The 17,664-nt window shown below is 44.1% G+C and overlaps 1 protein-coding gene across 1 annotated transcript in view; it reads right to left on the reverse strand.

Moving 5' to 3' along the window:
* Window positions 1–17,080, reverse strand: part of LOC8034665 (dihydrolipoyllysine-residue succinyltransferase component of 2-oxoglutarate dehydrogenase complex, mitochondrial) — a 49,189-nt gene extending 32,109 nt beyond the window's left edge. Inside the window, exons 1-3 of the mRNA XM_040208872.2 lie at window positions 16,818–17,080; window positions 15,564–15,597; window positions 5,799–5,841 (exon numbers count right to left, since the gene is read on the reverse strand). Coding sequence (XP_040064806.2) covers window positions 5,799–5,841; window positions 15,564–15,597; window positions 16,818–16,934 — 194 coding nt within the window. The 5' untranslated portion in view covers window positions 16,935–17,080. The remainder of the gene's footprint in view (window positions 1–5,798; window positions 5,842–15,563; window positions 15,598–16,817) is intronic.
* Between the last annotated feature and the right edge of the window lie 584 nt (window positions 17,081–17,664).

The raw sequence follows: 17,664 nt of genomic DNA on the forward strand, positions 1-17,664 counted from the left end.
TAAGTGCAGACTATGCACCGGGTGCAGACTATCTAAGCAAAAACTTTTATTTTTGACCCCAAATTTGCTCCTGCGGGCTGTGCACTAGGTATGGAAGAATGTCCAGAAAATATTGTAGTTCAGCAATCATATCTGGTCCTCATTTTTATACTTATTTTTATTTTTTTATTTTTATACATAAAGTATATATATTCAAAGATAATAAAACCACCAGAAACCCGAAATCACATTTTTTGCAAAATATTGCAGTTTTTTTACCTGCACCTCCCCTTAACACCAACAGATAATCCCTTATTTTGTTTTTATAAGAGAGTTGATCATCTGTAGAGAGAAGAGGGCATAGATAGATGAGAAAGACAGGGAGATATCTGAACCTTTTATATGCTCTGTAGTATGTTCAGCTTAGAGGTGGTTGCACAATCCCTTTTGTCCATTGCGACATGAGCATAAAATGCCCCTACAAGTTCCTATCTCTGAAAACCAGCTTGTGTCGACACAAGCACATTTTTGATCCCCGCTTGATGAATGTGAATCGTCTGAATTGAGCACAATTCTGACAATGTGGAAGAATATTTTTTTTATAGGCAAGCAACGCAGTGCTCGCTACTGCACGAAAGGTGACGAGATCCGTACTGCACTGACCAAATGACCCCCTACACATTTGAAAGGTAAACCGACTCTCCAGTGTATAGACCATAAAACTACCATAAAATCCAGAAAGCGCATCCACCCAAAATGACCAGATAAACAATGAAAAACATGAGGTAGGCTATCTTTGTGGATGAGGCAGCAAAACTTAGGGGCTCTCCCTACAACCAGGTGCCAGGGGGACTGATTCTGAAGATCGCTGAAAGGCAAACTCGCGTTTCACAACGCGACAAACATGCGGTAATTCGCTATAAATTCCTGTCTCACGAAAAAGGATTCAGCAGATTGCTGGATGAAGTGGAAACCGTGTACAAATTTGCGTGCTACGGGGACCGACATGGCGCACTCAGATCGCGGCAAAAAACGCGAGAACTCGCTATGAATTCTCATGTCACGGGAACCGATATCGAGCGCGCAGATCGCGAACAAAAAAAACGCGGGAACTCGCTATGAACTCTCATGCCACGGGAACCGATATCAAGCGCGCAGATCGCGAACAACAAAAAAAAAAAAAAAAAAAAAAAAAAAAAAAAAACGCGGGAACTCGCTATGAACTGCCACGGGAACCGATATCAAGCGCGCAGATCGCAAACAAAAAAAAAAAAAAAAAAAAAAAAAAAAAAAAACGCGGGAATTCGTTATGAACTCTCATGTCACGGGAACCGATACCGAGCTCGCAGATCGCGAACAAAAACCGCGGGAACTCGCTATGAACTCGCATGTCACGGGAACCGATATCGAGCGCGCAGATCGCGAACAAAGAACGCGGGAACCCGTTGCGAACTCGCTTGTCACACGTACTGGTACCGCAGATCGCGCAATTGATGTGATTCCCGTCGGGCATCGCGTGATGTCCGACTGGAATTGGGAGGTGGGCGATGTCTAGGATTTCTCATGTTACGGATATTTAGCCAGAAAAACGTGGTGGGCGATCTCTCGGGGGAGGGCGCCCTTATGGGATTTTACGTTTACCACCCCCCCCCCCCCCCCCAAAAAAAAAAAGTAGAAAGAGACGCAAACAAGTTTCTTTCGACATCGGATGTCTCAACAAAATTATACTTAGAACTAACATTAACTCGCATATTTTGTATGCTCGTTGCAGATAATGCTACAAAAATAGATAAAGCGGGAAAAAAGACCCGAGCAGAAAGGGGAACTTTTAGTGAGGACAAACAGGAGGGAGAGGGAAGAAAAGAAAGAGTATGGGAAAGAATGCTGTCCAAGATTAAGCCATGATACTTATTTCTTTTTTCTTGCAAGATATTTCATTTTTTACCTTGCAAATCTTTCGCATTTCATTTAATTAAAAACCAGGTTGCTGAAACATAAAGTACGACAAATCCTAGCTCTCAATGAAAGCTGCGAGTTTCTACTAGCTTTCTCAGTTGTGATTCCTGTCAGTTCCCACCGTCCGAAACACTAGAACGGCGAAGATCCCTCAAAGTAACCAAAATAAACCGCAACATCAAGTCGTTATGAAAGCACAACCTTTGCAACTGATTCGGTCCCATAAGCTCCATGATACACAGGCACGCCAAACAAACTACAGGTAGCACACGGAAGAAAAAAGAAAAAAAAAAAAAGAAAGGATGACTGCGTTGCTCTTAAAGGAACTTTTAATGGGAAAAAGCCAGGACGGCACAGGGAAAAGAACACAATTATCTCTTCTCCGCCTAACGCGCATAGCTGCACAATCCAAACGGGGGCGCACTTACGTACAGGTTACCCTAAAACGGGGCAGAAACAAGAATATGGAAGCAGAAATGAAATCAAACTTTTATCGTTAGGTAAACCAATGCAGATAACCTAGCAGTAAGTGCGCACATCGAGGCTGCGACCAGCCAGCAAACTCCGAGTGAAAATCTAATAAGGATAACTCCCTCAGTCCTAATTTTTTTTTCTTTTTCGTTTCATGATTAACAACAGCCCAACTAACATGGATGCTCATAATGCGCATTTCGCGTCAACTATGGCGGTGGTGGCGGCGAGTAATAAGAACAAAAACAAACGACGTTAACGATGAAACCTCGGCTCCCTCCCTTAAACCGAACCCTCCCCCAACCCTCGAATTATCCCGAAACTTAACTCGAGGTACACGGCGCGCGATATCCCGCTCTTTTTACGATCAGTGAGCCCCCCACCACCGCCATCTCTTCTTTCTTTAAACATCACGGGTGGACTGGGGGAAAAAGATAGCGATGTTTTCCGACAACCACCGCGGACGACGAGCCTTTGAAAAATGGCGAGCATCTCTTCCGCGTTCGCTCCCGAAAAGGGAAAAGAGAGGGGGGCTACACTGCCGAGCGTTTCGACACAGGTGTGTATAAACGTACGGAACCGTAACAGAAAAGGCGAACGAACGTCCGTTGGACGAGGGACGCCGCCATTAAAGAGAACGCCGACGACGAACCGAACAGCCGTTGTTTGGGGAAGAAGGGGAAGAACGCCGTAGCAGACGACACATAACGGCGTCGTAGTTTGGGGAGAAAAGGGAAGAACGCCGTAGCAGACGACACGTAACGGCATCGTAGTTTGTAGAGAAAAGGTAAGAAGAAAAAAAAAAGGAATGTTCCTAATGGGGAACTTTCGTCGCTGTTTGTCACGGCTACGCAGCCGTTTCTCCCCTTCCCCCACCTCGAGTTTTGAAACCGTGTAACGTTCGAGAAAACGAATGGGGGGACGGCCCGACGTTATATGATCAAAAGTTGTCGCGAGAGCTAGCTTCCTTTTCAATTTCGCCGAAAATTGAACGACACACTCCGACCGGCGCGAAGCGGATGATAATAACGAATAAGAGACGGAAACTAAACTACGACGAGTCTAACAACAATAACAATAATAAGAAGAACGACAACAACGCAGTTGTAGATAGACGCTCGCGAAACGAACACCAACGGCCAATCGGCGAAGCCGGTGCGCGGAGAGATAGAAAATCGTAAAATAAATAAATAAATAAAAAAATCGGTAGCTTGTCGCGAAAGCAATATTGTCCCGTAAGGTGCGGAAAAGTACTGCTTGCAAGGCATCATATAGACCGGCCACGGCCCAAAACGGGCACGCAGCCAACAATAAATAACTCCGCGAGCGCACTAAGGAACAAATAAAACTTTAAAAAAGTATATATATATATATATAAAAAGCACGCGTCAAGCGACAAATTGTTCCGAGACGCGTCGCGCGCAACTCAACGATAACGAAAACTACACAGGAACAAACAAAAAAAGATGATCATAAACTACAAGAAAACGACGAAGGTAGGTACACGAAATTGAACGTTGGCTGCGATTTCTCCCTCTTGTTCTATTACTTATTTATTTATTTTTTGTCACCGTAGCCGGGTTCCGCCGTGTTCCCCGTCGCCGCGTCTCGCGCATTCCGTTGTCCGTGCAGCAGCAACACGGCGTCCTCTCTACAGTTCCTTTTGTGCGCGGCGCGCGTCGACGAGGCTGTTCTCGATTTTCGGGGCAAAGTTAGCCCCCGTCCTATCTTGGCTGTATACCGTTCCCGGGAATCACATTCCAGCCGAGAGTGGCCAACGGGCGACGTCGCGCCGACGCTGCCATATTTCAAAAAGTGTTTTGTAAGAAGAGAGCGTCGAGCGAGCTTACCTATCGCTCGCTTCCCCCACTTTTTTTCGTTTCTTCCTTCAATGTAATGTAAAAAAAAAGTTAGCATCGTGCACCTCATTGAATTCCATCCTTTTGCTCCGAGGAAACTTCGTTCGCCAGTCTTTTCTCTCTCTGTCGTTTCAAGATTTTGTCTGTATTTTTTTTCCTCTCTCTCTTTTCAAGGCGAGTTTTCTAAAAAAAAAAAAAAAAAAAACGCAAAGAGATGATAAAAAAAAAGTGCTCGCGTTCGAATATCTTAGAAATGCGAAACGAATGATGCCGCGCGAGAATGTCCGAGCCAATAGCGACGCACGCAGCCGCTGCAGTTTGGGCGATATATAGAACGCGGATGCGCAGGCTAAACTGAGTTTGTGGTCAGCACTCGTTAAAAACACACACACAAAAAAAGTATTCGCACCTATTATACCTTTACTCTACTCCCCTCCCCTCCCCTCCCTCTCCCCCCCCTCCCCTCCCCTCCCCTCCCTCTCCCCCCCGCCCCCCCCGCCCACCCTCCCCGGTTTTACCCCATCCTCTCTTAGAACAACACCCCAAACGTTGAGGGCTAATATCAAGAACTCAATTCACACTCTCTATATACGATTCCGATTGCCTAGTTAGATGGTGCTTTGCTTCGCTACCGACAAATAAGCATCCCTCTATTCGCAGTGTAGAACAAAGACACGGCAAAGAATACCGCCTATAATAGGAAAAGCCAAGTGGGATCACGCCCCCCTGCAAACAGTAAGCAAGAGCGCGAGCTGCTCCTGCCAAGGGTGCTGCACCTTGCGCTCTCAAGCCATGAGGCGAAGCCAAGAGGGCAAAGATCGGTGGATGGAATTGCAGTTATGCTTTTTGAACCGGGCGGCAGCTTGCGCCACCTACTCGGTATTTTTTCCCCTCATCAAAGGGAAAATGTCAACAACACTAATCGGTAAAAAAAAAAAAAAGTGGATTAAAAAACGGTACAGCTAAAAACTTCTAGCGTCACCGGAAAGCTGATTACGTCGGCGAGAAATGTCTGTTGTTTTGTTTGCATAGTGGGACACGGTCCTCGGCGACCGCAGCCGGGAAGAACAATTGATCTCAAGTAATCCCGCCGTCCAACCAACGTTCATACCGTGGTCCAAATGTTCCGTCGCAAAACTTGCTCGACCCATGATCCGTTTCGGCGCATCTTAGCAAGCCGAGGAAGCTATGGCTTTAGTAAGCCCATTGCAGCGCCGGAGCGAAGCACGTGACAACGAACTGCTGAAGCGCACATTTTCTGATGATTAGGAGTTAAAATGCGCAGCAGCAACGAACGCCGTAGTACGCCGTACACATTCGTAAAAAGCTGTAGCGCGGGTCTCTCCGATGCCCCGATAGGCGCGCAATGGCCGTGGATTTCACCGTTGGCCAGATTATGCAAAAATTAAGTATAGCCTTGATTTTTTTTATATATATGTATATATATAAACGCTCCGTATGCCATGCAGCGCGTGGGCGCTGTGCGAAACGTTCGGGCAAAAGCGGATACAAAAAAGAGGCGAGTCCACTTACTGAGAAGCATTCTTGATCGCTAGTCGTCGGGTGCTCTTGGAGCCTGCAAAAAAAGAAAAAGAACACGATGAGCTACAGACGCAAAACAAGATTACTGATTGCTTCCAGAATTTTGTCTGGCAGATACGTAATAGTAGAGAGAAAGAGAGCGAATCAAAGTGGGAAGGGGAGGGGTAAATTAGGTAAGCCATAGCGCTAAGCAAAATTCCAGGTTTTGCCTCCTGCTTAATTCTGTTTTTTTTTTTTCTTTTTATTTATTCATCGTCTTCACGGAACAAGTGTCAAGTTTCACTTCGAAACTTTCCTAACCACACGCTCATGTTAAAAAAACCTTAGCTTTTCCCGCAAAACACACACACACAAAAAAAAAAGAAATACTTCCTCCCCCCCCCCCCCCCCCAAAAAAAAAAAAAGAAAGAAAAAAGTGCGAGTGAAAACAGCAGTAGGGTTTCTCACTCGCGCTAAGCAATATTTATACTAATTGCACCAAGTAACCAGCAGCACCGTCAACATCTTTCGGACCACCGCAGCGCCCAGGAACGCCGCGCAAGTAGAACGCAGCTCCGAAAAAAAACAAAACTCCGCGCGCGCGCGCGCCCAAACAAGTCACTATAGCTAACGATGACGGATTGGGCAACAAGCGATCCTAGCGCCGCGCCACCACCTAGCGAAGCCGAGTCCGAAACCACGCAACCAACCAAGCGTCCGACTGGTGCAAAGAAGCGCCGTAGCTACGAGACAAAAACGGTGAGGGAAGTCGCTCGGCGGCGCGCGTCAGATGATGCCCCGGTTTCTTGCGCAACTCCAAACCAAAACCAGCCCCCCCCCCCCCCCCCCCCCCCCCTTTTCCGATTTATTTTCGTTAGCTAGGGGGCGGCGGCAGCTCGAGGGAATTATGGGCTCCACTCTAACACGCGGCCATCCTTCCGAATTAGCGTTAAGAGCGCTAATTAAACAAATAAACAAACAATTAACCGAGCCAACAAGCAAAGCAAGGCGTGCCAGTGTGAGCAAGCGGGCCCACGGCCCCGTCAAGTTTTCTTTTGTTGTCTGCATAAACAAGTAATGAGGCGCGGCCTTTTCCCGATCGCACACGTATATATATATATACAATACATATATATATATATATATACACACATTTTCGGCATTATTTTTGCTTTTCTCTTCACGATGGTTCCGCCCCCATCCTCCTACGGTATTCCAATCAATCAAAAGACGCAGCAACTTTGGAAGTATTTTACAGAACTGAAGCATATACGACCAGACATAAAGAAATCCAACATTCCATCCACTGAGATCCCATAACGAGAGCAACAAGAGTCAAGTGAGTTTAAAATTAACTGCACACAATATGGACAAAAAAATCTTTGTTACCATTTTCGCCCAAGTTCACTTTTAAAGGCACCCCCAGGTTTCCTTCACGAAACTAACCAGGTTCGCGATGTCACTTAAGAAGTAATAGTTCTGTATGTTTTTAATCATTAATGGTATGAGATTATATATATATGTACAGGGTGTTTCACGAAAAGTGGACAAATTCGATATTGCAAAAACTACGCGTAGCAAAAAAAAAAAAAAAAAAAAAAGGCTTGTGTCGTTTTGGTCCCGGACCAGGGGCCTATTTAAGAAAATTATTAGTCCGGGATAATTAGACTGTTAATTATTTTTGCGTAATTAATTTTAATATTGAGTTTAAGGGCATGGTTTTAATTAGAAAACTGCTGACCATCATCGAAAAACACTAAATCAACAAATTGCAGAACGATAGGAGGCACGCGCAGCATTTTACGACTTTCTGAAAAACCACACAAATTCGACGGGTTTTTAAGTTTCGGTTTACAATCGGAGCGCATCTCTGCCCCGACGGTACCGCGCCCCTTGGAGAAATAGTGCAACCAACATCTGGTTCGCTATCCTCGTGCAACGCAGCAGAGGCTGGTTGCACTATTTCTCCTAACCTAAATGTGACGAATGTATGTATCTCTGTCAAGACCCTGCGCACATGCCGCATAGGCTGATGTGGGACATTTGTACACGAGATTTGCAACTAAATTAATTAACTGATTGAAAAAAAAATGCATGTATCTATGGGAGGCAAATTGACACTTTGCGCACATTTCAAAAAAATCTCCAGTACGTGCAAAAACAAAAACAAGAAAAAAAAAAACAAATCTGAAATTATATTCGGCATTGGGAAATAATATTCGCAAACAAAAAGAGAGATTCATCCTACCTTATCATTGAAACATCACAATTCTAAAGTGAATTCGGTCATTTCAATAGCGTATAAGAAAATATAATCGGAGTAACGTGAGATGGAACGTGTTATGAGTGCAATGTGGGCTTCTGTCCAAGTTGAATCATGTGACGGTAGAGTTAGACAGTTCTAAATTTAATGAACAAAAAGTAAGGGCGCAAACGAGCTGGTGTGCATTGCACATGGTTGAAAAGACTTTTTAGTGTTGTGTCGTTTACCCGCAGTCTCGGGGTTTTTCAACCATGTCTAAATTTAAAACTTATTTCAAATATGAAAAACAAAGAAAGAAAGAGGGGAAAAAATGGTTTTGATGTTTATTTTTGGAATATAAAATACAGTAAAAATAAAAAAACGAAAAAAAAATCTGCCAGCATCGTTCCATTTTTTTTTCTGGATTTTTTATTATTTTTATTTTCGAAGATAAAGGTGTGATGGTGATAAGTTGTGATCATAAATCCAATGCTTAAGATTGTATTTTTTGGTACTAAATTTTTATTCGGACAATTGGGTGGTAAATGAACTAACGTTGGGACGATATTCCGATTTTTCGCAAATGGGGAAAAAAGGCGACAAACTAGGACACAGACTGAGATAACATCTTTTAGTGTGTAAATTCAGTCAATGCAGCACACCTGCACAGAAAATTTAGAGGCAAGTGAAAACATAATTCTAATTCCTGTGTGAACGACGAATGGCTGAACAAATATACAGTCTTTACCGAAAGAAAAAAAAAAGTTTCTACTGTCAAGGGTTAACTTCCCAACAAATGCATTTTACTTTTTGTGACCACTGAAGATATTAAATTACTAAAATTTGGTAGCCTGTGGAAGTCAAAAGTCTTCGTAACAGAAAGATACCATCCCTTCCAGAAGTACAACAAAATGGCTGGCTCAAACCCTGCAATCTAAATTCAATCTTCAGTCAGCATGTGGGCCATTGCTCAATGAATGCAGATGGGGACTTAAGTAGCAATCTATGAGCCAACCAGGCCAAGAGATAAGAATGACACTTTATGACCGCTACTGTCGCTCAGGTGCTTGAGGGCTGATAAAGCAATCTAGGGAAGGCGAAACTGCTCTTGCACAAGCCTGCAGCTTATATTGCCTGCCTCGAGAAATCAACTATGGTTTTAGTTCACCACCTGAAATTGCAGCAAGCAACAATGACCACAGTAAAACATAAACCTGGAAATCACAAGAAAGTCAGAAGGGTGTTGTTCCTTGTGGCAATGAAAAGAAAACCGACGTGGAACGGTGTGGAAATTATAGTGATTATTTTGTTATAAAAAGAAAACAGAGGGACAACCATGTTAAATACTGAAGCTACAGAGACATCAGAAATTCATGCAAATATTGAAGTATGGCGGATTCAATGAGGCAATAAGGAAAGCAACAAATGGTGGCTTCCATGTAAGTGGTTGAGATTCATAGCTGTGGTGATGCTTAAGCTAAGAAACTCCAATCTGTAGGTTATCCATACAAAAAAAAAAAAAAAAAAAAAAAAAATTTAAATAAATGAAGAAGCTAAAGGAAACTTCTGAAACCAGTTTTCATCCAGACTCCAGTGGGTTGGGTAAATTTCGTTTGTGGGCTAAAACTCAGGCCGGAGGTTGACAACCCCTGCTCTAAGCTGGAAGGTGAAACAAACTCCCATTTTGCAGAATTCCTCCCAGCAATATTTACATTTTGAAGAGATTTCACATAGTCTCTATTAACAGTCGTTCAACAAACATCCAAATATATGTAATGCTTGGAATCATGACCTTTATTGTTAATCATGGAACAATGAATGAACCCTGTGTCATACGAATGTCTTCTGAGGCATTTCACTCCAAGCTTCTTTGATGGTACTCGTCCAGACATTATCGACCTACTGGCTAAAGGTCGACCTAATGAATTGTCCTCTGCAAGGCAGAAAACCAATTCCCAGGTTCCTTCTCTCCATTCCCTCTCACACTCTTCTCTTCTCTACTCCCAAGAGCAGATCTCTGAGCTGTTCCTTGCAGAGGGGGGAGGGTATCTGCCTTTCTTGAATAAAACCGAGGAATCGAGGGAGCTTCCTCCTTTCTGGCTGCTCATCGGCCTTTGACATAGATAGAGTAATTGTGTTGTGTGTACTATGCTTAGACAGAGGGGAAGTTAATTAGCCCCAATCGGCACCAGGTGTCTCTGCTGAAGAGGAGAAATTTCGTCAGTGTAGTACCACTGCCAGCCTGGGGTCTTTAACAAGCACCATGCAGTACTGTTGAGACCGGTTATAACGAAGTCAACAGGAATGAGAAATCACTTCGCCATATCCTCTATTTCGTTATAACCGACTTCATTATAACTGGTTTCGACAGTAGTGATACATGATTGCACGCCGGCACAACGCTTATCCAGACTGAAATGGGCTGGGGTAGGTACTGAACCCAGGATGCATGGTTTCTGCAGTGGAAGCTTTAACTTCCCATGCTCCAAACTGGGGTGCACCAACACACTCCGACGACGACAAGAGCAAAAACAGTCACCCGTGATCAAGGGGCCGAACTGGCCTTGAAACATCGGGCTCCGTTTCAATTTAGTTTTCCTTTCATTCATTGCCATTCCTAACCAGGTAAATGTCCACCAAAAGGTTTATGTTTAACATTCAGTCTCCCACTCCCCTTTAGCATAGATCTAATTCCCTACTATTGCACAGGGAAGTCACATCTACAATCACTCGCAGCAGTTGGGGATCGTGAATAAGGGGTGTCCATGAAAACTGTACCACTATAGTCAAACTTCCAGCACTTTGGGTACCTGTGACACAAAGAATCAGATTTATATTTCACTTTAGTTCAATGGTGCAAGGTTCCATAACACAACAAGAGCTTGAGGAAATGGAAGGAGAAGGAAGACATAAAAAGAAACACACACACACAACATCTAACAAAGCTGAGATATTGATGAAGCCCCAACCTCCTTTTATAGGTACAAGATCCTCACCCAGCGCCAGAAAGCCAATCATGAGGCTAGTCTTTCACTTTTACAATGAACGGATTGGTTGTCAATTAAAATGTTCGCTGTGTCAGGGACAGCATGTCCTTTTTTATGCATCTTCCTTCTACTTACTGTAGTGTCAGGTTCTGGTTATCTCTGTTATTGCTCAGCTCACCTTTCCACTCACTTCTCTTTCAGTTACTGTTATTGAGCAGATAAAAAAATTTACGATCAAATCTTTCATTTTGGGTAGAGGTCCGCAAAAATGGCCCCCACAGTTTAAAGCAGTTACAGGGTAAAACTTGATCCGAAACGGGTTTTGAAGTCGAAACAAGTTTCAGAATGTACCTGAACTGCGACTGAACCTTGAGGGTTTCGGTAGGTTTGGATACTTTTGGAGCATTGCAAAATTACAATAGTAAATGCATTTATTTTTTCTTTTTCGTTTTTTGCAATTGTAAGAGATAGAAACTGCAGGCAATAATAAAAAATTTAACATGAATATTATTTTCAATTTAAGAATATATTTTGTTCAGTTGCGTTCTGGCATTTTGGGAGCAATTAGCTTTTTAAAATTGGTATGTGTTGGGCCATGGCCAGCTGATGCAGTCAAAGTGGTTTCAAGTTTATACTCGATCACATGATCAAGCTGGTATATGATTACATCATGATGATCAGGTGTCTACATGCTGCCTGCCCGATTGAGTGTCTCTTGATCGGTAAGTGTGAACCTTAAGTTGATATCCAGTTGTACTGCGTTTTTGATCATTTGTATTAGATTGCAGTGTTTATGACGACCAGACAAAATTGGAGAACTGCAGGAAATGAAGTCAAGAAGCACCACTTCACATTGTAACCAGTGTGCTGGTCTGGGCTGCATTCTGGGATCGGTAATGTGTACGGTCAAAGTAAACAAATCTGCAGTGCAACAGGACATGCTTCACGCCACAACTCTTAGAGGTTATGTCTGGGCAGATACGGAAGTCTTCTCCACGGTCTTCTAACTACCTAACCGCAGTGCTTCGATGGTGGATAGGAGGTAGAAATCCGTACAAAAAGAATGAATAGATGCCATATTTTCCAGTTTGTAAGGCACTTTAGTACAAAAATGCCACTAGAAATGGTCGTTTATAAAAAAAAGTGGGTATGTAAGCCACACTTCTTTATATGGTAGGCTTGGCAAAACTGCAGCCACGGACGTATGGCGCCAAGCTTTGGACTGTCTCCGGACCACCGGAAGAGCAGGCCATCGGCGGGCACTCTGCTCTTTCTCCTTTGTCATAAACGTTGATATGGCCAACATCTTGCACAGTTACGGATCATACGTATTAAAAAAATGCATTTAAGTCATACCGTTGTGTAAGGAGCACCGAGAGAAATCGGGGGGAAAAAACCGTGACTTATACATCGAACAATACGATAGACATAATAAGTTTTAAAATTGCAGAAGTAGGAATTAGGAAGATGCTCGGGCTCATTGTGTTGATTGTAAACTTTAGTGAAAGGCTATGCAACCATATATGGTGCCCCGAAACCAGGAATCTGAATGTTTGTCAGCAATTGGTGGCACCGAAATTTCATGCGCATTTCTTTTGTAAATGCAACGATCAATACAATCTACCCCCGATTTCCCGAAAATTTATTGTACGCTCAAACTTTGCAATTCTATTGCCACTCAAGCAAGCCACACATACGTCGTGGCGAACGTCAGGGCAAAAGCTTCCTGAAACTACCGAAATTTCGTCATGAACGTGTAAGCGGTTAGGAAATTTCCGAAATTGAATCTTGTGGCATTTTTTTCCAGCCCCCTCCATCTCCATTGCAACAGCAAATGAAATTCATGGACGCTCGAAAGTGCAAAGTTTTCAAACCTACTGTAAGTTGACCGCCACACAAAAAGTGTTCAAACATCCTGAGAAATACAGGATCGAGTAGCACTATCATGACCACCGCTGACGCTTGATGTTAGCGGCGCATAGCTTGTAAAATATGGCACGTGTCGGCAGCGGGATTAAAGGGGTTATGACATGCCAAAAATTAAATGCGAGATAACAACACTGCGATGACCCATTGTATGTTCCTATAATCCTGCTAAACTTGTTTTGAAAATGGAGCAATAGTTTCGTAAATAAATCAATTTATATGTGGGTCCCCCGGAGAAGCGGATCCGGGCGGAGCTAGAGGCTGCCTATGTAGCCAGCTTACCGTGTGGCGTCCCCTTGCACACACTTATAGACTTCGCTCTCTTGGCGTTTTGAGCTTCAGCTGTCTCGTTTACCTTCCGTGTATCGAGCATGCAGTCCGTGACAATTACGTCTATGGCATCGCTCGCCTTGTCAAAGTGTTCGACATTGATCGCAGCAGCGATGAGAGTCACTGCTATCAAGAGTTGCTGGAAGCTGTTCATTTTGACTGTGACCCGCTGGTGACCAGCTCCAGCGACAGCGAGTTACAGACGAACTCGCCGTGGTCACCATCGTCCGGAACATCTCACAGGCGCACGCAGGGTGGTAGGTCAACGGGCCGAGGGCGAGAGCAAGAATAGCGTTCGGATTGCTGAGGTATGTGAGAGGTTTTGATCGTACTGAGGCGAGGAGAGCTTGGGCGATCATGGGGGCGCCTAGAATGAGAGAGCGTTCATGATCAGATAGTTTATGGACACCATGGTGTGACTAACTTGGGCAGTGCTGCCTGGTCACCAGACGAAAATGATATAAATTCGTAAATTGATTATTGCATTTACCAGGGCTCTAAAAATTGCGTAACTTGGTGTATATACTGAGTAGCCTATGAGCACTCCATTTAAAGAATAATCTATCCGTTAAAGGCGAGATGTAGGCTTGCAGCAAACGTGTCAATCAGTGTCATCATGGGAACAACACATGATTTATTCAGCTTAGAAAAGGAGACGCTCATCAGCCCCCAGGCCAAGGGTGGCAGTATTTCTGCAACAGCATAGTTTGTGAACTGTTTGCATGTTGCTGTGGTGAAAGTGTACAGTGATCAAGCAAATGGCACCATTGTGAAACAACGGCATGGCAACTGCAGAGCATCACATTCCATACATGTCTGGCGTGAATGCTGACCATGAAGGTGCACGCAGGCCTACCAACACGCTACAGTTAAGCAAATTGCCTTCCAAATGTACCGGGGGCTACGAGATGTGCGTCGAAAAGGACATTCCAGCGAACCTTGTTGCAAATGAGGCTCCGAAGCAAAGAATTAACCACTGCACTCATATCGACGAAGGTTTGTCAGTGTTAACGGCTTCAGTTTGCACAGCAGTATCAGAGTTGGACCTCTTCGCATTGGCAAAGGGCTGCCTTCACCAAGGAGTCACGTTTCCTGTTCCACCGAACGGATGGACGCTGGAGTGCAAGATGGAAGACGTTTGAAAACAAACACTCTGCAACCACTGTTCCACAAACAAAAGCCGGAGGCGGCAGCGTGATGGCCTGCTGCCGTAATCAGCAGGGATTCAGGCACCAGCGTCTTATTGACTCACCACCACGGAGTCTAGCAGCTGTCCGTGTTGCGCACGGGGGTTATCCTAAATATTAGCTGGTGATCATAATGATGTGACTCGAATGCGTAAAACATGCTTTACGACTCACCACATACTGTAACGTTTAGCAAGTCACATTGGCGACCTGCACTGTAATTTTTTTCTCCTGAAGTATACTTTCAGACGGTTTTAAAGAGAAAATGACGATATTGTGTTATAGTGATTCTGAGATCTTCTATACTGCCCCTTTTAGAGGGAAACTACAACGAAATTTCAATGCTTATTTCTTGGTGTATTCATTTTTAAGGGAGCATTATCACGTTAGACACGAAAAGGAATTTTAAAACGAATTAGACGATTAGCAAAGAGCACCTGGTGGATGTCGCTAACACTTTGTTTGTAATGCCAGAGTAGGAATCTTGACAGGCAGTGATGATAACTGTCTTGCCTCCAACCACGACGAGAAGAGCTGAAGGAGGATCCCCCCTCTCTTCAAGACTCTCTGTTGTGTGTCCCAGAAGTCGCTAATGTCCCTCTACAAGATTATAGAAGATTAATTTCGTCACTCAAAGTTTGTGCAAAGGCAGCTTTGGGTTTATTTGCAGTGGCCCGATCGATGGTGTGCTTCAGCTGCTTTCAGAGGATGCCACGAGCCATCGGGGCCTATCCAAGGCCGTGTGAATGTCACGTGACCTTGGTGAGGGGGCACAGCGACGTGCGGAAAGCGCATCACGAGATACGTCCACAGAGTGGGAATAGCCGGGATAGCTTGCAGCGTCTGCTGCGTCCAGACATAGGGTTGTGAGACAATCTACGTTCTGATCGTGGCAGATGTGACGTATCTCCGCTGGCTGCTCTCTGAGCGTTTGCCAGAGTGGGCCGTTTAAAACAAGAAATACAGCCATCAGGCTCAAAATACAAATATGCGATTGTCATTTACGGATATTGTGGATCCTAGTCAGCCTATTTGTGAACACGACAGGTATATTTCAAATTTCGTTGAAGTATCCCTTTAAGATGATTGGATCAAAACAACGTACCTGCAATGGAGAGGGAACGTCGAACAAGCTGAACCTAGAAAAAAAAAATCAAACAAAACATAAATTCCCAGACATAGCCATACCCCGTATTTCGGCAAATACTATGACCTGATATTGATGCAAATGTTAGAGCTGATACTAAAATTCAATTCAAAATCTCAAGATTGAGGGCACCGTCGAGTCACGCAAAGGCGAGCGGGACAACCATATCCAAAATCACTCTTAGAGATAAAGAATAATATGCTCAACTCAGATCGAAACCGTTCTGCCGTTAGAGCAGGGGTCCATATCACGAGAGCGAATGACATTTTAGCGAACGGCGACATTAGGGAGTTTTCGTAGATCGTTTTCGCCGTCCCGCAAGGCCCTCCGCAACCCGCTACGATAGCGGGAACTCCACAGTCAAGGCTATCGGCGCGCAGGCGCAGTAGCAACTTCTTCGTTGCGGAACGCTTAGCGGAGGGGGCAACGCGGTCTACGAAAACTCCCTATTTGAGCGAATGGTCGTTTTAGCGAATAACGGGGGCGCGCGTTAACCCATCCGTCGCGCTGCGCTTTACGCCGCTTCGCGGCGACAGTCTGCGGCAACTAATTACAAAAATACGAACTCACTTGGCCCACCCGAAAACGCCGCTTCGCGGCGTCCGACTATTCGCTAAAGTGTCGTTCGATGAAACGTGGGCGTTCGCTAAAACGTCATTCGATCAAGTGAGTGCCTCCCTTAGAGCAGATGTCTATCACCGGTGCCGATAACGCAAGTGCTTGATAGCAAAACGCATATCTAAACTTTTTAGGTGACACACTTTGACCCAGTTGGGACTGAAACCATCCAACCTGTTTAAGTTATTATAGCTTGAAGACGTAACATTCGTTTCAGTTTATTATGTCAGTCTTGGACATTAATTCGACATCGACTGAGTTGCGGTATGGAAAGTCGAGCAAGGACACACCTGCCGAGGTCTATTCGACTCTCCCGTGCCGAAAATGAAACACTCTGGAAAACACCTGAGGCACAAACGAAGCCCCTGCCACAACGTCTAATTTAAATCGCAGTATCGATTCATTATATCCAAATGGAAATCCAAAAACTCCCAAATACGGCCGCTGCGGTAAGGTTTGTAAGGTGCCGTCGCCGCTAAGGTCATCGCACAGCGCGGAGCATTTCCGGAACACGCAGAGGTTGTTTTGCAAGTGAGCCCCGTAGAAACGAAAGAATGCCAATGTGGGAATTTAACAGTGCTCGCAAATTCTCACCTTGAAGACCTCGTGGCATTCGTTGAGCAATTTTAGTCGATAAATTGCCCTGGGAGAGCCCCGACCCAGCAAGGCAAAGAACGCGGCCATGTTGGTAAAAGAGTTCACAATGCGCATGCGCGCGACATTTATATATGCGAAATAAGCGCGGAATATAATGCAATTTAAAAGTTAGCTTAATTACTACAGTTAAAAATGAAATATTTGTGTGTAAAATGTGCTCACTTAATCTTTCTTTTTGTTTCAAGCATGAGTTGTCGTCTGCTATAGGTAGAGTCCGTTTTGCTTTCGACACCGCCAAACGCCAAGCTTTCGGAACTGTGCGTTTAGAACAACAAAATGAGGTATACTACCCCAATTTTACTGCTTTTATGTGAATAACTGCTGCCTGGTGACCCGAAAAGCTCTATTTATCAAGCAAATCACATAATTTGTTCAATTGTAGCAGTTATCGGTATTTCGCAGTCTTCTTTGGCATCGGCCTTTCCTGCTTCGAAAAAAAAAAAAAAAAAGAAAAAAGAACAAGGTTTGGGCAGTAACATTTTAACCGACTTATGCACAACGTAAACGAAGCTGCAACTTTTACATGTCAATCAGTTAAGCAAAGAAAATATACATTTATAATCTTTGTTCAATTTAGAACTGGACTCTTCGATGACTTGAGTGTTGGAAACGCATTGAGAAAACTCTGAGAACTTTCACGACTGTTTTGTTTAAATAATAATACGCCTTCATATATTCAGAGTTCACAAGCAATAAACGAGATTTATGAAAGCGTATTTGTAAATAAAACAAAGTATTTTAACATATTTTTAAAATACGGCGCTGTGGTACCGGCTACTCCGGC

This window comes from Ixodes scapularis, unplaced genomic scaffold, assembly GCF_016920785.2.
Source record: "Ixodes scapularis isolate PalLabHiFi unplaced genomic scaffold, ASM1692078v2 PGA_scaffold10__122_contigs__length_95168666, whole genome shotgun sequence".
NCBI lineage: Eukaryota > Metazoa > Arthropoda > Arachnida > Ixodida > Ixodidae > Ixodes > Ixodes scapularis.